This window comes from Molothrus aeneus, chromosome 2 (assembly GCF_037042795.1).
Source record: "Molothrus aeneus isolate 106 chromosome 2, BPBGC_Maene_1.0, whole genome shotgun sequence".
NCBI lineage: Eukaryota > Metazoa > Chordata > Aves > Passeriformes > Icteridae > Molothrus > Molothrus aeneus.
In genome coordinates, this window is record NC_089647.1 from 44,461,565 (window position 1) to 44,485,439 (window position 23,875).

At 38.4% G+C, this 23,875-nt stretch overlaps 1 protein-coding gene across 1 annotated transcript in view; it reads right to left on the reverse strand.

Annotated features, from left to right (window-relative positions):
• The window catches only part of MICU2 (mitochondrial calcium uptake 2), a 135,381-nt gene that overhangs the window by 43,058 nt on the left and 68,448 nt on the right, over window positions 1-23,875 (reverse strand). Inside the window, exon 2 of the mRNA XM_066571769.1 lies at window positions 20,749-20,896. Coding sequence (XP_066427866.1) covers window positions 20,749-20,896 — 148 coding nt within the window. The remainder of the gene's footprint in view (window positions 1-20,748; window positions 20,897-23,875) is intronic.

Consider the following 23,875-nt stretch of genomic DNA (forward strand, 5'->3'; position numbering starts at 1 on the left):
GCCATTAGCCACGAAAGTTACTTGACAATTTTAATTAAGAAAACACTGCCAAGAGCAGCTCCATCAGTCTTCATTTGCCCTCAGCAAACCTGGGTATTTTGTCACATTTCTTACAACACAAGTGTTTCCATCATCTATGGGTTTTTTTCACTAAGATGTAGAACGGAGCTGACATCAGTGTTAGGATTACTGTTAGGAAAGAGCTGAATTGAACAAGGATGGACTTGCACACACAGTAACACCCTTTTACACCTGTAAAGCTAAGGACCAGCTTAGATCTGACAAAAGATGTTTAGATTCAAAGAATGAGCAAAATCACGAATATCAACAACTCTAACAACAATAATCAAAGGACAAAGTAAAAGTAGTTACTACTACTTGCAAGAAAACATGATTTTACATGTCTGCAACATTGTCTTATTTTTGTAATATGGAAATTTAATTTAAATTTCGAATCAATCTTTCTCCACAGCCTGAAATTCAAATGTGAACAGTATAAAATAGGTATCCTTTCCTAGGAGAACAAACTCCCGTCCTTTTCATCAGTAAAGTCACTAAGAAGGTTTGACCCGAATCTCTTTTTAGCTCCATTTCAAACAGACAAAATTACAAAAATAAAAGAAAAATTGACCTTCCAGCTTTTTAATTTTGGATGGCATTCATTGCTATCTTTGCTGAATAGTGACCTTGCAGGTTCAAGGTCATACTGAGGTATTATAAAACCATTTGTTTTTTTATGAAAAATTAGGATGAGAATAGCATTAAGTGTATTCACAATTGAAACAAACTCTCATTCTCCAAAATGATGAGTGAAACAAACCTTTTAAATGGGATGGGTTTTCAGCACAGTCCTAATTTGAGGATCACGGCATTTTAAAAACCACACCCACTGTATGCAGCTCATGCTGTGGCCTTTACAGCAGAGCCCACCCTGCAGCCTTGCCTGCCATGGGAACGAGGATTTGCATTTTTTCCTTTTTAACTGGCTGCCAGCTTTCACGCAAGCTGAACTCTGAGAATCCTGCACCAGAGAGCTGGGTTAGATAAGAGTCGTGTATGTTGATTTCCTTGGGGAGATGATGTTAAAATTTCTGTTTAAATTAGCCTGAAATAGAAGATCTTTGACATTCAATAGCTTGCATTTCATTCTCAGCTCTCTTAGATAATTTTAATGATACTGGACAAGTATGTTATATTAACAAAGTGTGCCTTTTTTAACCTACCTTATTTTTGTTCTCATTCTTTAAAGCTCTTCTATACATTTATAAAGTACTTACTGCTAATGAAACTAATAAAAGACAAAAATTCAAGCTAGTAATTATTTCTTTAAGGCCTCCTTTTGAAATACTGGTGATATTGGAGATAAATGAAGGATAGCAAAAAAAATTTAGGCTTTTTGAGAGCATGACAAACCAAGTGGTCAGATTGCTATGCTAGCTCCTGGCAAACCAATATCTGAATAATAAATGAGCATGCAATTTAAATGAATTAAGAATCTACTTCAGCTAGAAAGCTTTTACTGAACTACTGCATTGCTCCATTGAAAGATAATTGATAATAGTAATTTCAATCACATGAATTAGTAAAGTGAACCACCTGAATTGAATTCAAGTATGCCCAGTGGAAAAGGCACTTTGCAATAATAGAAGCTTCTGCTATGCTTTACAAAACAAGCTTTGCATCTGTCCTTCTTTACTTAAAGCAATCGTTCCTCAGAGGAAACAAGAAATACAGAGTGCTGGGATGGGGCCAGCACTGGCAAATCTCCATTTCAGAAGAGCAGTTGCATCAGAGCAAGTCAATACCAGGAGGTTTCTCAGTGAGTCAGGCAGCCCGGGGTAAAAAGGATGGGATGCTGATGCAGGGAGGAAACATCAAAGGATGAAACCGTCTTTTAGTAAACTGAAACAGACAAAAGAATTAAGATAAGCAAGTTTTCAAAACCTCTTAAAGACACCATGGCACCAAGTCACCAGGAGCTCCAAAATAACCAAAGGCACCAGGGTAAAAGCAGATGCTGTGGTGCCTAGTACAGTGCTTGCAAACAGCTCAGTCCTCACTGGAACTGTAGCAGGAGTCTGTGAGAATGGCAAGGAGAGCAGGGGAACGCGTTCTCCTTAGATTTTATCCAGGGAAAGTGACATACTCCCAGATCCGCTCTCTTTCTAAGAACGTATCCGAGCTGCAGATAAGGAAAAGATGAGAATATGTTCCGACTTCCAAGCTTACCACAAGACTTGTACTGCAAGGACATACAGCATACAGAAAGTCACCTCTCCCAAACAACTGGAGCAGTCTCACAGGCCTGTAAGGGCAGCTCTGCAAAGGGAGCATGTGAGGCAAGCTAAGACTTCATGTGAAACACACAAGCAGCAAGAAGCCAAGCAGAGAGCACAACTGCAGCTGAGCATTTCCCCAGCAGGAGAGGCTGCCAGTCCTCTGGGCAGGCAGAGCTCAGCACTGGAGGGAGCATCTGGAAAAAAAAAAAGTGTCATGTGAAAAGCAAGTTCTCAAACTCCCAAATAAGCACCTCATGCTTGGTTCCTCTGGCTTCATTTAGATGTCTAAAAATTAGGTGCCTAAATCTGAGTTAGTGATCTCTGTGGTGCTTTGCTGTAACTATGATGGTGTGAGGACATACCCAGAAAAAGATTTATAATTAACTCTGAAATCTGCTGCTCCTATTTCAGATGTGAGGAAGAGCTCATATGCCCAAAAGCTTGTCTAATTTTTCCAACTTAGAGCAACTGGTCTAATAAAAGATATTATCTCTTTCTGCAAACTTATCCTGACTAATGACCTTAGGCTGCCTTTACAGTCAAGGGAGAGAAACAGACAGAGAAAGGACAATTTATTCCAGGTTGAGACAGGTGTCCAATGCAGGTCTTGCACTTATCAGTTTCCTTTTTATAAAAAAATGCTACAATTACTTCCTCTGACCTGACACTCAGCTTTTATACATGTGAGCTGAGCAAGTGAATCCTTCTGCATGTGACCAGATAACTCACACTGTGACCGCTTTCTGTATTTGTTACATCTGTAATCTGTTTTTTCCAATCTCCTATCTAGCAGCCCAATGTTAGCAGTGCTAAGGGCATGTATTCTCTGTTTTAATAAGAACTTAATCAGATGCAAGGACAAAGTTTACTACGGTTCAAGAGATGGAATGGCTGCACAATTGCAGCAATAAAGTCTTATAAAGGACAACTAAGATTACCTGGAAGGAGCTGTACCCATAATACATATTTCTGCGACCAGAAGGGTAGAGAACAATTTCTGCAACTTACAGAGAACACTATGCAATTCAGACTTTTGGGATTGATGGCATTTCCAGACTCTGCACAAAACCATAGTCCTTCCCACAAAGAGCAGGCAAGCAGAACCACAACCCCCAAAAATTCCTATTACAATTTTTAAGATTGTAGTCAGTGTTATCTAGCAAAGAGAACAGTATAAGCTAGACTATGCCTTCAAGAAGACTCAATTAAGGAACTTTGATCCAACTCTGAACTAAAGAAGGTTTAATTTGTGAATCATCACTCTCCTTATGTCATCATCTCCTATTGTTAACAACACCTAGATTTTAAATACTACAGTGTCAGAGCACATTCTAGATTAGGATGCTAACGTCAGACGAAGATAAACTATTATGGCAGCCTCCTAGCACTAGAGGTCTAGTTCTGTTCCTCTCCTAGGGAGCATTGGAAGTCATGATCCCTGGCCTAAGGGTTCTGCCATCTACTTTATGGCTAGAGAAGATTATAGAGAAGAACAAATAAAGAGAGGTAAGGACAACAACAGTGAAATGACACAGTTAAAAATCTGACTGCATACACAACTCGATCAACTTGCATCTTAATTATAAGCAGAGATTAATTTGGATTCAGAATGAAAATGTGTGCAAATCATCCCAAAATTAAAATGAAGGGAGAAAAGGTCAACATCCTAACAAAGCCAGAAACTGATTCTTATCTCATTATGCAAAACTTGATTTAAGCTTATGTGCTCAATATAAAGGCCCCATTACCACACTAGCAACTACTCCTTTTGTTTCATTCAGCTACTTCCTTTACAATATGTATTCTGAAGATCTTCCCTGTCATGAGAAACTGTTACTTTTCACATGCATCTTACAAAGTGCAAACTCCCTCCCCTCCCCATAACCAGTTAAAGACTAAGCACAAGAATACTAAAGATTGCTTATTACAAATTGGGTTCTCTTGCTCGCAAACATAACTGAGGTGCCACGTGGAGAATTCTTCCATTGTGTGAGAATGTATCATTAGGATAAAGCTACCTTACTAACCCTGGAATAAGAAAAAAGAGGACATGTCAGAGAGGACCATCTTTTCCACTTTTTTGCTCTGATGCAATTTATCCCCTAAGCACAAACAGCAAATCATTTCAAGCTATGTCAAATTATATGAAGTAACTGTATGGTTTATTAGTCTTTGATGTGTACTGAATACTCCAACATGAAAGAATTACAGATAACAATGCCAGAAGTAACCACGTGGGTCAACGAGGGTCAACCACTTTGTCCTATTGCTCCCAATAGACTTTGACTCACGCATTATCTCATCAGTTTAGGTGCACAAAAATACATGTTCACACATTTGAAAGATAGTATAAATACTAAAATTTGTTTGGAAAATGGCCTCAAGTTGCACAAGGGGAGGTTTAGACTGGAAACATTTTTTTACTGAAAGGGTTGTCAAGCATTGGAACAGGCTGGCCAGGGAAGTTGTGGAGGCACCATACCTGGAGGTACTTAAAAGACATGTGAATGTGTTGCTTAGGGACATGGTTTAGTGGTCGACTCCACAGGGTTGGAGTCTGAGTTAATGGTTGGATTTGATGATTTTAAAAATCCTTTATAACATTAATAATTCTATTATTCCATGATTTGGCTTCAAAACACAATGGAATCACTAAGGTTGGTAAAGACCTCTAAGATCATTGAGTCTGGCTGTTAATGTAGCACTTCCAGGTCCGCCAGTAAACTGTGTCCCCAAGTGCCACATCCACAAGTCTTCTGATCACTTTTGGGGATGGTGATTTTACTACTTTTCTGGGCAGCCTGTTCCAATGTCTGACCACCCATTAGCTGAAGAATTTTTCCCTAGTACCCAGCCTAAACCTTCCTTGGTGCAATTTGAGGCCTTTTCCTCTTGTCCTGTCACTTGCTGCCTGGCAGAAGATGCTGACCCCACCTGGCTGCACCCTCCTGTCAGGCAGCTGCAGAGAGTGATGAGGTCCCCCTGAGCCTCCTTTTCTCCAGGCTGAACACCCCCAGCTCCCTCAGCTGCTCCTCACAGCACTTGTGCTCCAGAGCCTTCCCCAGCTCCGTTGCCCTTCCCTGGACACGCTCCAGCCCCTCAATGTCTCTCTTGCACTGAGGGGCCCAGAACTGAGCACAGCATTGGAGCTGTGGCCTCAGCAGTGCTGGCTACAGGGGGACGGTCACTGCCCTGCTCCTGCTGGCCACACCTGGCTGATCCAGGCCAGGATGCCATCGGCCTTCTTGGCCACCTGGGCACACTCTGGATCGTGTTCAGCTGCTGCTGATCAGCACCCCCAGGTCCTTTTCCTCTGGGCAGCTTCCCAGGCACTGCCCCCAGCCTGCAGCACTGTCTGGGGTTGTTATGACCCCAGTGCAGGACCTGGCACTTGGCCTTGCTGAACCTCATACAATTGGTCCTGGCCCTGTGATCCAGCCTGTCCAGATCCCTCTGCAGAGCCTTCCTGCCCTCCAGCAGATCAACACTCCTGCCCAACTTGGTGTCATCAGCAAACTGACTGAGAGTGCACTTGATCCCCTCATCCAGATCATCAATAAAGATATTAAACAGGGCTGGCCCAAATACTGATCCCTGGAGAACACCACGTTGTGACCGGCCCCCAGCTGGATGTAACTCCATTCAGCACCACTCTCTGGGCTTGGCCATCCAGACAGTTTTTTACCCAGTGAATAGTGCACCCACCCAAGGCATGAGCAGCCAGCTTCTCCAGGAGAATGCTGAGGAAAACAGTGTCAAAGGCTTTTCCAAAGTCTAGGTAGACAACATCCATAGCCTTTCCCTCATCCACTGGGCAGGTCAAAAATTGGTGAAATGAATTCAACTCCTTTGTTTGTGAAATAGTTTGCTTCTTAAACTTATTCGTCCAAGCACAAACTTTAGGATATTGTAGATATTGCTTATTCCTAGTGGAACAGAAACAAAAAAAAAATCTAATTATTTACTGATGAAGTAATTTAAAATTTTAAAAGTAAAACTAGAAATATTAAGTGAAAAAGTTTTATTTATTAATGGTATCAGCATGAAAAATGCACTGGTTACTCTAATTCTCTTCAGATAAAGGACATTTATTGTGCTTGTGTCCAAGCAATAAACAGCTGACATATCAGTGCATCTAGGCAATTTAAATTACTGCAGTGGGTAAGCAACCAGGAACATTGACATTTCACATAAATTGCATGGGTTCTCAAGAGTACTGTAAATATAAATAGTACTTAGATCCAGTTTATGTAGAAGCTTACTTTTTTTTACTGGTTTTCCTGTTTCACCCTATCACATATCAAAATTATTTACACCATCATTAATACTTTCTCTTTTGTTATGTATTGTATTTTTTAAAAAAGATTTATTTCTACAACAGCAACATGCAGTAAAAGGTCTTAGAAATATTGCAAAAAATACTCAAAGGGGTGACAGCTGATTAGAAAAGGATAATGGAATTTTCCTAGAAATATCAGTTTGGGAAACTGTCATTCATCATATTATAGCACTCCCTAGTCAGACCTTTAGAAGAAAAAAAAAAAAAAAAACAGAGAGAAAGAGGCAGCTGATGTTTTTCTATACTGCTATTGCAAAATCTGGAAATCTCAACAGCAGGATGTCTGATTTCTATTGCTACACTATTCTAATGATGGTGGTAATCATAATTCATTCTCCTAGCGCCTTGTCCTTCCATCAGATCTTTAGAAATTGAGGCCTTCAGGGCTGCCTTACATCCCCCACAGAGCAAACACATCCTTTTGAACATCTTATTGTTCTTATTTCCTTCCCAGTGGTAACATTCTAGGCAATTTATTACAGGCAGCACCTTTTTGGTGACTGTGAAAGATTGTCTCAGGAGTTTCTGAGAAGCTTGTGGGAAAACCCATGAAGTGGGGTTCCCCCATGTTTAAGGGGAATTCCCTCACTCACAGAATAGCTGAAGTTGGAAGGGAGCTCTGGAGGTTATTGCAGTAACTAGAATGTCCTTATCTTCTCACAATGACAAGAGGAAAAAGCTCAAAGCAAGGTCAGTCAGGATCTGTTGCCCAAGACCATGTTCAATTTGGTCTAGCATATGTCTGCAGACTTTTGTTTCTAGAAGTGTTATGAATAAAAGACATCTCTCTAATTTAATACAGTCACCTGACCAATCCTTCCAAAAAGAAAATATCCATTTATGTGCTTTTGTAACATACACTAACATCAAAAACCTGCAATAGTTGGTAGGTTTCGTAGGCAGATTTTGGTTTTTGCCCCCTTGCTTATACTAAGGGCAACAACATTCTCATGCAGTGAAGGCTGTAGCCTGGCTTCCATTCTCACTGACAACCTACAATACAGCATTTTTGCCTTATTAGTTGAGGCATGAGAGTAATAAGCACTGGATTTAACAGTGAATTGGGGCATTTTACTGAAAGGAAACAATTCTATACTGGTAATTTCATTAATGTGAAATGTGTGTTTAAGCTTAAGGCCCAGGACATTTAGTCTTACTGTCCAGAGCACAATAAACACCTAAAATTCAAACCCTTATTATGCTTCTCTTCCAGAACAAAAGCCCCATTCATGAACATGCAATTTACAGCTGACTAGCTGTCCGAGGGCATTGCTTTTGAGTTCAGAGAACAATTACTCTGTAAATTATAACCAATACAGATTCTATTTAGGAATGAAAGGATTAAGTGAACACCCACTGGATGGTGTTCAATTACTGTATGGGGTGACTGTGCTAGTTACACCTCCTATTCACCTTTGCAGCAGACTTTTCTTGAAGAAACAACAAATACATTTGTATTAGAGGACAAAAAGGGGATGAAATAATTCTCTTAACTGAAAATTTGGAAAGGCTTTAGTAAATTAATTACCATCTGTGTTGAATGTCAGTAAGAGGAATTTCTAAAAGATATGACAAATATAAGCAAAAGAAAGCACACAAGGTTGTTTTGGGTCCACTTGCTATTTGTCAACAGTTTTACACCAAAAACCTTGTCTTTTTGCAATTGATGATATTATCTCTTTGTTCTCCACCTTCCCAAATTCTGCTGACATCATCCATTGAAAGAGAAGGGCTCATAAACACTCATCAAGAAACACATCCATTTTGCAATTAGTTTTATTAAAAGGATGAAGTGAATTATTGGATGCCTACTCTAGCAGAACCTAATGCGTCCCTTTCTTTTTCAACAGAAGCTGAATAATTGTAACTAATCCCCATTAATGTTAGTGAATCAGCTTAAAGAAGGAGAAGGAAAAAAAAAAGAAAATAATAAAACTGCTATTTTAAGGGAAGAGACTTTTGGCATAGTTGCAGTATTGTAGCACTTCAGATGTTTTAGATTCCTGGGGATGACAAGGATGATAATGATAAAGGGAATTGCTATTCAGAGCTGAATTAAGATAATACTGTCATTGCAGAATTTCCAGAAGGAACCTTTTCCTTTATAAGGCTCTGAAGTGCAATCTTACATGAAAATTTTAGGAAGGCCATTTTAGTGCAGATGACATCCCAGTGATGACATTACTTTTTCCAACTGCCATTGTGGAAAGGTAAGGACATTCTAATAACCATGTTCAAGACTTTTCATACAGAAGACACTGTCTACTGCTTTGAGCATTTACTGATCCTGCACAGACCTACTTCACTATTTCCATAGCTCTCCAGGTTCAAGCATTATTGCAATCTCTACTCTTTCTCTCCTTTCTTCTCGTGTTTAATTGGAGTTCCTTTCAGTGGCTGACTTGCTCTCCTTCAGCTGATGGTCCACATCATTCTCACCTTTATCTTTAAATTAGCCTGGAATTTCTTTCCACTTCTAAGATTAGCTCATTCTGTTATTAGCACACAGAAAATCTCCAAGCAAACCAGTAACAGCCCCTGCTGAGTCTGACTTGTTTATACACCATTAACATCTGCCACATAGCAATTAACAGATGTTTGGAAAGCTTTCCTACAGCAGGGGCTCCAAGGGTATGTAAATGATAACAGAATGCTCCTGGTTTTTAAGCTATGGAAGGTTTAACCTATTTTTGCCATGCAAAAAGCTCAGTGAAGAGATTCTGTTAGGTTTTTTAAGTTTCTCAGAACAGCAGAGTGAAGACAGTTACATAAAACTAATTTGAAATATTGCCTTCATCCAGTAGACATCGTGGTAATGGAAAGAGGAGCAGGATCTTGAAAAGTCTGAGAACTCCCCTGAGACTGGAAAGAGCTAAAGTTAAGAGAAATCATAGAAGGGCTTAAAAACAGGTGTTAATAATACCTTATTACACTGGTCAAAACAGTTTGGTAAATGTGCAACTCAGAAAAAAATTATTCCTGCAACTCAGAAAAAAAATTATTACTGCTAATAGTATGTTTAAAATTATTGACATGATGTTCATCAGCCTTCTATAGCAGTAGAAACAAAAAGTCTTGTGCACCAACTAGAGTACCTCCTCTACACTAAAGAATGAACTTTGCAGACTGAATAAGAGTAGAAAAGATAAGCCACCACTTGACCTTTTGACTTCAAACTCCTCACACAATAAGGAAAAAATCTTTCAGAAAGAAAAAAAAATCTAGACAAAGAAGATAATGAGTTTCTTTCAAAAAACAAGTTGTTATTATCTAGAACTGTCTTATTTCCTTAGAAAAAAAAATTTTCTCTCCCTGAATTCAAATAATCTGATGAAGCAAACCTCTGAAACACATTTGGCTTTTCTCTGGTTTTTATTTTACAGTCAGATTTTCTGAAGAATTCTGACCATATTAAGCACCAGAGGAAACATTATAATAGGTCAAGACAGAAATAGAACACAAATATTTAGTCAGTGCATATAATTAAGAAGGGAAATCCAAATGCAGAAGTACACTTTACATCAAAATTCCCACTAATGTCTCATTTAACTTTCAGCAGCCTTCAGTATACTGGGCTTCTGTTTCCACCACTTCCAATTATCTTTGTGTTGTCTCTTTCCTCTGACAATACTAATTTCTCCTCCAAGAGCAATTTTGGACTGAAAAAAAGAACAATTTTTTCCTTTCCCTGAACAGAAGTCTACCTTACCTGGGGGCATCAAGCTCTTGACTGCACATGACCTCCTAAGAGGCTGTTCTTTGCCAGATCTCTCTTTTTCTGTTTTAATCACTATGCAATGATTATGCCAAAAATTTCCTCACCTAAGGATGCAGAAAAGAATTTGCTCTACCCCAATATCCTCAGCATGGCAGACACATGGAGGCACAAATGAGGACCAGATCACCTTTGGTGCTGGAAGCTGTTCTGCACGTAGTGATTATGAGTGCAGCACAGGCTACACGCATTTCAGCATTTTGCTGAAGTGAGCATTGCTTTGAACCATTTTTCTCCTTAACTAAAGCTGCAGTCTGACACTCAGAAATTTCAGCAACAGCCTTAATTTAAGAAGTTCCTGATTTTCATCCTCGTTCCATCCCTCACAACACAGTGATTGATAGTGGATTGTGCTGTGAGCCAGGGAACGATGCTAGCTTTACACAGATAAATCAGACTCAGAAAAGCATGGAATAAAGATGCCTACATGAAGCTGTGGAATGGATGGCCTCACTCAGACAGAGAAGATAAAAATAAACTCAGGTTTGCTAATCTAACAAGACCAGGGCTGAGTGGTAGCTTAATTATCCATAATGTATCACAGAGCTAAGGCTCAAAAGAAGAAAATTCACTATTTTAGGAAATGGGAAATGTGAGCATAAGAGCAAGAGGGTTTATACAGACAGTGACTACTTTTAGAGTAGGGTTATCAGCAGAGTTTTTAAGCAACAGATATTGTGTCACTGTTTTCCAATATAAGCAGTGGTTAAAAATGATGTTAAATTGAGGATGAAAAAAATGTATGAGGTCTATATTTTAAGTTTGTTTTATTTTAAACTGCTGAAATAGGAGCTAACTTACAGAACATATATGATAAAAAAAAATATATGATAAATAAATATCTTCCCATTTTAAAACACTTAGCTATGAAATGTTAAAGACAAGTACTAAGCCATGAAGTATTTACTAATAGAGGATGCAAATCCATAAAAATACATTATGAGATATTAGATGTTAACTTAGGTTAAGAGTGGCAATAAATATGGTTGCTCTTACAATGGTTTGACTAAGCAGATATCCTTTCTCCTCTTTACAGAAATACTGGACATAAAGAATAGCAACTGTCCTCTTAAAACGAAAACTTATTTTAGCTGCAAGGGGAGAGATTGAAACAACAAATGAATCAAATTTTAAATGAGCTTTTTATAATTCTCACAGTTAGTACAAATGAAAAGCAAACAATGGACAGCTTTCTTCTAGTGAAAGTGTAGAGTAATTTATGTTGCCCAGAGTACTTTTAAAATGACCATACTGTTTTAAAAGACCCTCTCACTTTTTCAGCAGTACAGACTGCCTTTACCACCATACAGCTGGCAAAAAATGTTTCTCCTTAGCCAATTCAAGGAAAGCCAGAGAAGTAGATGAAACTTTTGAGCATTAGATTTTATAGTTTTTCCCAAGAAACTGACAGTGAAGCAGAAGGAAGCTTTCACACTCTATGTCACCAACAAATCCACAGAAAAGAAATAAATGCTATTGTCAGGGTGTGAGTGACACACAAACACAAGTACACCACTTCCCCAGAAGAAACAAAAATGGAAAAAAAACCCCAACATTTGGAGAGGAGCAGAAAAGGAGAAAAGTCCTCTGTGTACTGCAACTGGCAGTTTCCCTAGTGGGATACGTGACTATGAGCTTGCCAATACCAATGCAGCAGCAAAATCTCACTGTCTCAGTAGCTCCAGAAGTATTGGCACAAAGAACATGCATTCAAGACTTGAAAAGAAGGCTGGCACCTGGGAAAACGAGCTGTATCATTCTGAAGACTTCAAACATCAGTCCTGAAAGACAACTGGAATAAACTGAAAAACATCAAAAGGTAGCTGTCTTGGCCATGTCTTCTATTTAAATTCCATGCAAGGAACCCATTTCAGAATTTTTATTAAGTCAAGTATGATTGCAGCTCTTGGTAAACAAAGTCGCTGGACACTGGCACTTTATGTATACTAATCAGCTGAATAAAGCAGCTAGAAAAACCAAGAATTGCCAGGTAGGATGGATTTGTACCTATCAGCAATGCTGAACTACTTTTTGTCTGGTAACAAGCAAGGCAGGATTTGTTAGAAAATGTGGTATTTTTTGTTAGCTGTGTCTGTAAAATCCTTTCACTTTCAGGCTTTTCCAGGTCTGAGAGGAAAGATATTTAAAAAAAGATGCAACCAGCAGAATGACCAGGTGCTTGCCAGCAGTATGGATATGGATGATGGTGTGAGGACCTGAGCTCTCTGAGGGACTGGACAACAGTGGATAACTGATTTGATTACTAAGAATTGTCTCTTGTCTGCATTCTCCTCTGCACTAACAAAGCTGGTGACCCAAGGGAGGCACTGCCATACGAGCAGGTGGCTCTAACAAGAGGAACCTGTGTGTTTTACACATGGAAAAACGTCTTTGAACTCAGTATTTGCTTTTGTTTCACAGCAGATGAGGAAGGCTACTGAGCACAATCAGTGCTATAACCCACTGCAGGTGCAAGGCTGGGGAGTGAAAAACAGAGCATAACCTGGCCAGTTTCTCACTTAGGGAATCAGTGCCTGTGTTTTCCAAACAGGGAGCAATGGAACTTCTCAACAATGCCCCTGGAGACGCCAGCTGTTTGGCAAGTAAGGACAGCTCCTCTCACCTACCAAAGCAGGCTGCACACCTTGCCTGCTGCTACTGCCTAGAAGCAAAGTGATTGATACTCTGGGGTTCTACCCTAGGCATTTTTAAAAAAGTCATAATGTAACATTTTTTATGAGAACAAGCAGGAGAAAAATAGTAGTCTGTATCAAGGTTAGTCAAAAAAGAATACATCATATGACTAATTCAATAAAAATTCAGCATTGGCCTAAGGAAAAGCACAGAACCATCACTACCAAAAGAGTTACAAACAACTGAAAATATGAGGCTAGAATGCATGCTAGATTTTGGCAGGAGTCTGACCTGCACTCCTGGCACCTGCTATCATCTGTCAGTGGTCTGCAGATCCTCATCAGTTCTTAAATATCTGAATGCAAGCCGAGGAATTTTAAAACCAGACTGTACTTCTTAGGTATAAACCAATACCTGTCTGTGTTGAGGACATATGTTGCAAGAAATTAAAATACACTTAAGAGTGAAAAAATTCATTGAATCTGTTTTCACGCTACATCTGTTAAGACTTAATTGCCAGTTAAGCAGGATGTTTCAGAACTGATTAAGTTCCACTGAATTATTAAAAAAAATACTGAAGTAATCTGTCAAAAAGTATTTGGAACCTGTGGGAGAACAAATCCCGAAGATATTTTCTGTGGTATGTTGACAGTATGTTATAAAAGTAGTTGAAACAGTGTGTGGTGTTCTAAAAAAATAAAAAAAAATCTTTAAAGATAGGAAAAATATTCAGAGACCAAGAATGATTGTATGAGCTCTTGAAATGTGCCCATATGTATAAAAAAAGTGACTTCTCTGTTAGGTATTTCAAATATCACATTAGCATGTCACAAAACTGGAATACTTGACTAAAGCAGAAACTGTTTCAAGATTTCTGAAATGCTAAGGCAGATGATGTTTATACAACAAGCAGACTCCTGTTATTAATAACCAGATCTTTCCATTACTTGCACTACAAGTATTCTGTACGAGCACAATATACTTTCATTCGTTTCAGGGAATCTGTTTTCCATTCAGATGCCATTAAATAACCAATAACTTTCACACTTTAAATAACCAAATCCTTCAAGATGTGCATTGAGACCACTTGCCTCTTGCTCACAACTCTGCTGAAGCCTGATCACTTTTATTATCGCTACTCTTTTTGTGCTGAGTTTTGTGCTGAGTTTTTATAAATTACTTTCATTCATTGAGAAGCTGTAATTTATCTTCACATTGAACTGTTTTTCTGAAAGGTAAATAGCTATTAATGTATTTTCAAATCACCTTGCCCAAGTTTTTACCTAATCAGTAAGCACTGCAGTCAATTGAGGTAAGAACTCTCAATCTGCATGTCTCTTCATCCAGTCATCAATGCCACAAAGGGAAAAATCAGAATCAATCATAACAGAGACATGAGTTCAATACAACCTTACTGTTGTCTCACACAGACATATCTGCAAACACACAAATGTAATTAATACAATGTCAGTATAAATTTAAGGATAAAAAATATATTTTCCTATTTGACTGTACAAGGAATGTATCTCAGGTACCTTCAACATGGTTGAAGGCAGGAAAATAGAACTGAAGGAGAAAAAAAAAGACATATTTTTCCCTCTGCAATGATATGCTAAAACATGCTCCTTTTTAAGTGATTTTGCTCCATGGTTCCCTTTTCTCCTGCTCTCCCATCTGACCATGCACACTTCCTTGCTGCTGCAGCCACAGGGCTACAGTGCTGGAAGCCAGCACTCACCTAACACCTCTGCTCTCAGCACTGCTCCCCTTCAGCTGTTTTTCGGACTCTCGGTCAAATATGCTCTTCTGAAATATGGGAGCAAACAAAGAAGTTGGTACAGATGCCAGTGGTTAATACACCAAAAAAGAAGCCTGGCCAGCAGAGCAGATTTGAATGTTGCAGGAGGGAACACTGCATTTCTCCTCAAGAATCCCATCTTTGATTCTGTTATGTAGTATGTTGTGATGCAACCATTATGAAAGTGGATTAGTGTTTATTTTGAGTTCACAACAAAACACGTAGATGTAATAGACATAAATACACATTATTATCAAGATCATAGGAATTTCTGTCATATTTCTAAACAAAGAACTATTTACTGTGAAATTAGTTTTTAGATAAACATATAGCCTACGTATGTTAGTTATCAGAGTTAACATCTAATTGACGAGGACAAAAGAAAAAACAAAAAACTCCCTTATTTAGTTTAATTAATTACCAACAACTGGCTGAGGCACAACATTAGATCTAACACAATATTTTATGCACAACACAACACCTATTTTAATATTCTACTTGGACACTTAAAGGAAAGTGAAAGTAAGTTACTTTGAAGACCTTGACAGGGTGGTGGTAGGATTTCCTAATGCTTTTTGGGTGATGAAGGATAGCTGAGGATGAAAACTTCACAGTATGAAAGACATTTTCAGCAATCAATGTTTATCTTTGCTTTTTTGTTCAGTTCCTTAACAGGAATAGTATTTTCCTTTACTCACAACCCCACTTTAAGCAATGAGTAAACAATGATGACTAAGAAGCCTTGGCTAGAAATGGCTGATTTGGTTTCATTTTCTGAAGTTTGGAAGAGATTAATCTAATGACCTTAAACCATCATGTTTTTTCTTTGGATTTATCTTTACTTTAGCTTCCATCTACCACTGAGCAAGAGGTCGTCTTTGTCATGTATACTCAGCTTGCAGAGTTCTTTACTGTGTTTGGGGGATTTGAGCAACAATGACATATCTGTACTAAAAAAACACTAAATACAGAGATAGAGAGAAAACAATTTCTTTGTTAACACATTAGAAATTGGAGAGAATTGAATTCAGTTCCCAGCTGTTTCAATGGCTCCCCATACAACACTTCAATCCCTACTTCCCATATAAAGCTTCTCCATTTATACAAGCCTCAACCTTATTCTTTGACTCTGAATCCTAGATTTTAGATCTGACACTGATGCGTGACTCACATCAGTCTGATTAGCTATTGACTATGAAATTCAGGTCAAAATGAAGACACTGAAGTACAGGCATCTGAACCCCTGCCAAAGGCAAAAAACTCTAAACCCAAAAATAAAAAGACTGACTCAGCTCATTCTGAAGTGCTCATCTACTGCCTGGTCCCTCTTGGCCCTCCTAACACCACTGACTGCACCAGCACTGACCTCAGCTAAGGACAATGGAGAACTTAAAACTTAGTTTTAGCCACCACAGCCTTGCACTGTGTCCTTTCCTCAGATTCCCTCACAGCCATGACCATGCTGATGCTGTGACAGGAAGCCACACATCACATCAAGGCTGCAAACACAAAACAACTTTGCACCAATTGTGTCTCCTTAAGAAAGCTTAACCAACTTGAACAACTTCTCCAAGGGAACTTACGACACACTTATCCTCACTGACAGACAGGACTCTGCCATGGAAATATTGCCTCTAGTACCCTGGTACTATGGAACACAGGAAGATCTCTTTTACTGCAGCTGAATGAATGAAGATGCTACAACATCTGGACTGAGCAGATAAAGAAGGATCAAGATCTTTATTTAGGAAGTGTCAATTTTTATCTGACAAGGTAACCTGAAGGTTTGTCTTCTACCTGGAAGAGAAATAATCTTCTCCAGAAAAAAATGAACATAAGCACAGTTCAGATTCAATGCATTGCAACATCTTTATTTCCTGAAGGACTCTTACAGTCCTTTTCAAAGACTAATACATATTTTCTTGTATATTCTGCAACAGCACATCAACGGTGGTATTTCCATAGAGCTCTAACACAGCATTAGTTGTCTAATCTGAGATATGAGCCTAAGTATGCACAACTGTCTAAGATACAAATTTTACATGAAGGGTCTCTCGAGAATGCTCCGGCACTGCAGTGAAAATTCAGTGTACATCAGCAGAATTTTATCCTTCCTGTACTTGTGATGTTAAAAATGCCAGAATTTCTGATGCAACACAGCAAGTTTATATTATTTGTATTAGATATTACCAGACATTGTGAAGTACTTTTACATCACAGTAAGAACGGTCCCAGGGGACACGTTTTCACTAAACTATCATTGCATCAGGTATGATGATTTACATGAACATCCCACAGATTACCCAGAAGAATTTGGATGGTTTTGCAATGGTTTGCCACACATCCCTGTGGTAACAGTTTTAACACAAGATTACATGGCATATAGCCATGAATCCAAAATCCCCAATGGTGCATTTAGTATGCACTGAACTAAGTGGTAGAAAAAAATGCTACCACATTAGTTTTGCACTGGCACAAATGCTGTGCCACACTATCAAATCTCATTTACTGTTTGTCACTGTTTATAAAGAGGTGGCTGCTTCCTTTCATAAAATAACTAACAGTAATAGAACAAGGCACATGTTTACAGAGTAACTTGGTGTTAGAAGCACTCCCTCTAAAAGCAAGCAAATTTTTTTTGGATGGCGTCTTTATTCTTTTATAGAGCTCTTTGCTTTGTCAATATGCATAACAAAAAGTCTGTCAGGAGACTTTGCATTTGTTATCAGATCATCCTCCTCACATGGCAGTACTGTAAATATTTTTCTTTATTTTCACCCTCACAGTAAATACCTTTGAAGGTGTGATTTAATTAAGAGGAATGCAAATATTTCACAACTTTTGCCTATTTTAAAGGAAATGAGTAATAGAGAAACCCATGCACCAGGAAATAAATGACCAGAGGTAATGAACTAAGGTCTACCAGGCAGGGTTCAAGATCACTTATGCTGGATGACAGTTGATATATTCGCAGTACAATTCATCCGTTTTCTTATCTGGTAAAGTGTTCCATAATAAATTATAATTTATTGCATCTTTTGCAACCTTTTCAAAGGCCACACCTAAGATTTTTGCATCAGCAATAAATTCCACCCAACTGTGTACAGGAATTCACTTGACAATCTGCACATAGCTGAAATATTTTGGTATTTTTTAATGCTAGCACCAACAATTCTTCTGGTTTACACAACACCACATTTACTTTCTACTAAATTTGAGTATGTTTAAAAACTAAAAGTAAATTTCAAAGTAATTCTCCAGTGACAACCACCCATGAGCAAAAAACCCTAAGGCTGGCTGGCCAGCCAATGTCTTCTATTCTCAATTCAGATGTGTTTCCATCCTTTTGCTTGCCTGTTTCCCTTGTGGGAGTGTTTATCTCTGAACAGGGACAGATCAACCTCAGCAGTATTTAATGATGTACATAACTAAACTGCTCATGAGGCTGGCCATTCTGCATACTGTCTGTAAAAAGTGCAGCAGAAACAAAACTTTAGAACAGCCCTAAGTCTTCCATATTACCATAAACAGCTTTCAATTGGAGAACTCCAAGCAAATATTTATGAAGAAGAATGGTTACTACCAGGGTGCTTCAGATTTTGCTGGGAGGTTTGGGGTTTTTTACTTATTAGCAATTAATCAAAAATAGGTAGAGAAGAACCAAATCATTAAAGCTTGAAGTTCAGCATTGTAAGACTCACCATATGCATGCAGGATCATTATGTTAAAATTGCATCTAAGTATGCAGTAAGTGAAGAGCTTTCTAGGGTAAGTAGTGTCATACCTTTCTCCTTTCTAAAGGCACTGTTCAGGGTGAAAGAGAATTATTTTATTATATAAGCAGAAAGCTTCCAAAATAACTGCTGCTTTGCTATTGAGTTCACTATCTTGACCTACTCTGAATATACCGTAACGACAGACACTTGAGATAGGTCTGTTTATTTTCCTCATATGAAATTCTTTGAAACACAATGAATAAAAACAACTTCCTTTAAAATACTTCAAGTGCCATATTTCTCTGCTATCAAAGTCTGTGTCTGTTTGCAGTCACATAAAAATGTAGAATTCCAAGCAAGAGAAATCAAGAGAATTGCTTACCACTGTGTTTATGCTACTGGCCAAAAAACCCATACCAAGGGCAGTTAAAAAAATATTTAGGAACATTAGATTCAAGCGTCAACATTTTTCTATCAAGCACCTATGATGACTGCTGCAAGCCTGACCTAAATTTGAAATGCTAAATATGCATTAGAGCAAAGGTTTTTTTCTTGTCATTATTTATTCGCTTCTGTTTAATGCTATTTCCTACTCATATTAGCAAAGCAACTGAAATTAACTTGGCTGCATTACAAATAAATATCACCACATACCACTTCATTAAAAATCTGCAAGTGTACTATTATACTTGGAGTAACCAAACACTTATCTCTCTAACCTTGTCTTCAGACACAACTGTCTGAAAACCTCACCTTAAAAACTAAAATTTTCTGTATGCACTGTCTTTCAGGCTGGAAAACTCAAAATAAGTTCCCTTTCAGGTTTTTAACTTAATGACTTAAGTTTTGAGGGGGAACCAAGTCTAACACCCATACAATTAAAAACCAGCATTTTAAAAATCTCCACGACTCTCAAGGTCATAAAGTTCTTCTAAGGATTTATATTCAGCTTTGTGTAATATTAGAAGCTGTGTGTCAGCAGTGAATTCATGTATCCTTATCACCTACAGATTTTTGGCAGATACTGGAAAACTTCTTTTATTACCAATAATTCTAATAATAATTGTCCTATTTGACTTGCAGCTCTTTTAAACTGCTTTCTGCCCTAGATTTTCGACAGGCTTCAATCAAAGTGCTTTCTGGTCTCCTTCTTTCTCCCTGTCTCTCAAACCCTTCCACAGGGCGTTGAATTCCCTTCAGGATTTCCAGTTCAGTACTCCCAAGTCACCACAGCATTTGCTGGTAGGTGGGCAGAGCATCCCAGGCTTTGAATGGCTTTTGCTAGACAACATGTTCTCCTGGTCAGCATGCGCAGATTGCAGCAAACAACTACTAAAGCTGGGATTTCTCCCTCTTTCCCTCAGCAGGTGAACTAACAGAGTATTTGTCCTCTAAGTGACAATCCTCTCTGGAAACTGGAAAACTTAACCTTTCAAAAGCAAAAAAAAACCAACAAAACAATTGGGAAAACTATAAAACCCAATTTTTTTTGGGAAAAAAAGCATGAATCATTAAAAACATAACTGTATCATGGAAATAACAGAAGAAGATACAAAGATGAAAGAAGCTTAAGGAATGGGAGAGAATTAATGAAACCAGAAAACCTGCAGAAAAGGACAACAACCTATGCACTTTATATTTGCGTGCTGTTCCTATCTTCTCCTCAGAAAGTACGCTTTTAAAAGTTCTTCTTGAAAAGACACTTGTGATTTTGATTTGTTCTTAACTAGATTATGTAAAAATCAAAGAAGATTTAAAACGAAAAACGTAGAACTGAACTCTGGGCTCTATTATTCTCATTTAACTCATTCCCATCACTGCCTCCTCTAAGAAAAAAGGTCACAGAATTACTTGCTGGTGAAGTGGATAGAAGATAACAGGACCAGGAATGGTATGAACACTATTATAATACACTCATTCTATTTTCTGTGGCATGTAAGCAATTGAGGAACTACAAACTGATCAGTCATGTAAATTATGCAGAGATGTCACCAGCAAGTCCCCAGATTTCTAAATCATCAGCCTCACTTCACTTGTCTAAAGGGTAGCGGTGTCTGTGAGAATCCACATGGGCAACATTTAAAAATTGGCTTCTGCTGATTTATGTAACATAAAGGATCTTATCCCAGTGATTTGCAAATGACATCTCTAAGGGGACCAGTGAGATTCTTTCCCTTCACAAATACAATGACAAGGAAACAACTTACGTTCAACTTGATCGAACATTACTGAGAACAAGAAATCTCTTGGTGTCATGTAATATTCTCCTTCATATTCCAACGATGCAAAATGCATGAAGCGGTGCTTTCGAAGAGACAGCCTTTCATCCACGTCTGCATGAATGACATCTTCCTTCTGAAAAAGAAAAAAAAGTCCACTGCATTTGTAGACCAAAGATATAATTAGAAAAAACCTTATACCCAATCTTGATCAACCTCAGTATTTTGTGGGTAGCCACAACAAAAAGCTACCAGCAATAAAAGCTTTTATGGCACAGTCTTAAAGAATGACATGCTTATATGATAGTCAAAGTATTTTTTGGCTTAACTGAGAGCACGTGAGCCAAATTAATGGCTCGATGTCACCAAAGGCTGATCCTGCTTCCCACTCCCCTGCTCTCAGCCATGTCTTCCTGCACCTCCTTGTTTGCCAGCTCTGCTACTTGGGCTCTTGCTGAGCCAAATTCAGCTTGATAACAACAAAAACCTAAACCCACCCAACAGTAAATAGTATTTTGCCAGGTTAGTGGCTGGCTCAGCAAAGGCTGACATGTGCTGTGTATCCATGCAAATAAGCCATTCCTGAAATTAAGTTTTGAACTGTGAAGCAACTCCTAAGATGGGAGAATAATGATGTTCTAGTTTAAATATGGGCCTGTCTTTCAGAGAAGTCAAAAAATGGGAAAAGCAATGAAAACACCAACAAAAGAGTCAGAGATCATACCACCAAAACCAAAGATTCAACTAGTCAAGCAAACAAAAAATCTCCAACTACACCTGCTCCTCATTAATATTGAGAGACTCAGGATGAAAACCATAAGAGTTGACAATACTCTGATGAGTAGCACCAGCACTTACTGGCAGCAAAAGAGGACACAGACCCAGTGAAACAGAGGTATTTATACTTTAGGATTTCAGAGATGGTAAGTGACAACAGGAAAATGAGAAACTCTAAGATTCAGAACACACACTGTGTGTATTTCAACATTAATCATGGAACAATTACCGTCACATATTATATTATACATTATTGTATTTCTAAATAGAAGGCTTCAACTTGCCATTTAATCCCATGCCTTGCAGCTCTGTGTTAGCATTAAGGACTCATTAAAGTATTTCAATGAATGACAGGCTACAATCACCTGTTACAGTCAATCTGAGTATTCCTTTGTAGCATGTTTGTTTGCCTCAAACCTCAGGTTTCAATGAAGGGTGGGATTCCTTCAACCAACAACAAGAAAAAAAAACAATACTCATAATTTAGATTTAAAACAGTCATATTCTGATATGTAAGGAAAATATGGGCTAACTCTAAATATCTGAAGCCAAGGCTTGCTTTGGTTTAGAGAGAACTGCTTTGAGCTTTCTATCATGGCCTACAATCCAAGTGCACTGCTGCTGTTCAGACCTGCATGTTCTGGAAAATACTGCTTAAAAACAAATCAAATGTAGCAACAAATGTAGCTTTATTCTTTTTAAAACTTTAGGGGACAAGTGACTCCATAATTGCTTAGTTAACAAGACTCAACAAATGCTGCAAATCTCAAATGAATATTTCACGGTTGCTGGGTATTAACATGCTGCATTCTTATTAAAATCACATCCTTCTCACAGTAACGAAAGCAATTTTTCCCCAATGGCAAATTTTTAAGAAAAGTTCAAAATGGTTTCACAGTTGTGCTTTAACCAAAATTATGTAATGAAAAGCAATCTTTCTGCATAAATACAAAAAAAAAGTTTAGACAAGAAGTAAAAAGCAAATTCTAATGTTCAAACCAACAGGATTTTCAAGTTTCTTAAGTCTTGCAGTATTTATCTGAATTCTGTCTAAAGCTAAATTTGTTACTGATAACAGAACACTGAATTTCAGAAGTCAACAATTTTAACTGAAATCCATAGGTACCAGTTTTGGTCACCACCATATAAGAAAGGTATTAAGCTGTTAAGAGAGTGTCCAAAGGAGGGCAACAAAGATGGAGAAGGGCCTTGAGGAAAAGTCGTATGTGGAGTAGTTTAGGTCACTTGGTCTGTTCAGCCTGGAGAAGAGAAGACTGAGGGGAAACCTCATTGCAGTCTGCAGCTTCGTTGTAAGGGGAAGAGGAGGGGCAGGCATTGATCTCTTCTCTGTGGTGACCAGTGACAGGACCTGATGGAATGGCCTGAAGATGTGGGTTGGGTATTAGGAGAAGGTTCCTCACCCAGAGGGTGGTTGGGCACTGGAACAGACTTCCCAGGGAAGTGGTGACAGCACCGGCCTGACAGAGTTCAAGGAGCATTTGTACAGTGTGCTCAGGCACATGGTGTCACTCTTGGGGTGTCCTGTGGAGTGCCCGGAGTTGGACTCCAAGATCCGAATGGATCCCTTCAAACTCAGCTTGTTCTGTGATTCTGTGTTCACATGTTCACATATTAACTCTGAAGGGTGCCTTGTATTTGGAAAGGAACCTATTCCGATCAGAATTACAATAACGTGATTGTGGACTCATCAAACCCTTTTCTTTTTGTGAAACTGGCATTCCTGAGTTGTAAAACAGCTGTGGCTAACTTCTTATGAATATCAGCTTCAAAACTAGCACAAATGAGAACAAAACAGGACAAAATAAATCAGCTGTGCCATCTCCTACTTTTTTTTCTAAGCTTTTGCAAAATTCCTGACATCCTGTCACTATTGAAGAAATTTGTCATCTGCAAAGAACACCCCTCAGGACATGTGCATGAGATCAGCTAGAGCAGCTACCATCTCATTTAAAAGCTCATTCACTATTATTTTCTTCACCAATACATATCTCTCCAACTCTTCAATAAGCAGGGATGCCAGACCCACCAAAGACAGCTGGTAAGGGATAGAAATACATGGGAAGAAGTAGGAAGCTCCTGTTTTTTGAAAAAAACCCAAAAAAACAACTTATAAGCATATCTCCCCTTTGTTCTTAGAAGAGATAAATGTTTGAATAACTATTCTAATCATTATTCCAAGTGCCTAACCAAAGATTAAATAAAAATTATGTTTTGAAGAAAAGGCTGATTCAATCACTTAAATTTAAGATTGATCTTCTTTTGAAGTACCGATCTAATGAGTGCAGAGGGGGGCAAGCTCTCGCTTCACAATTCAGTA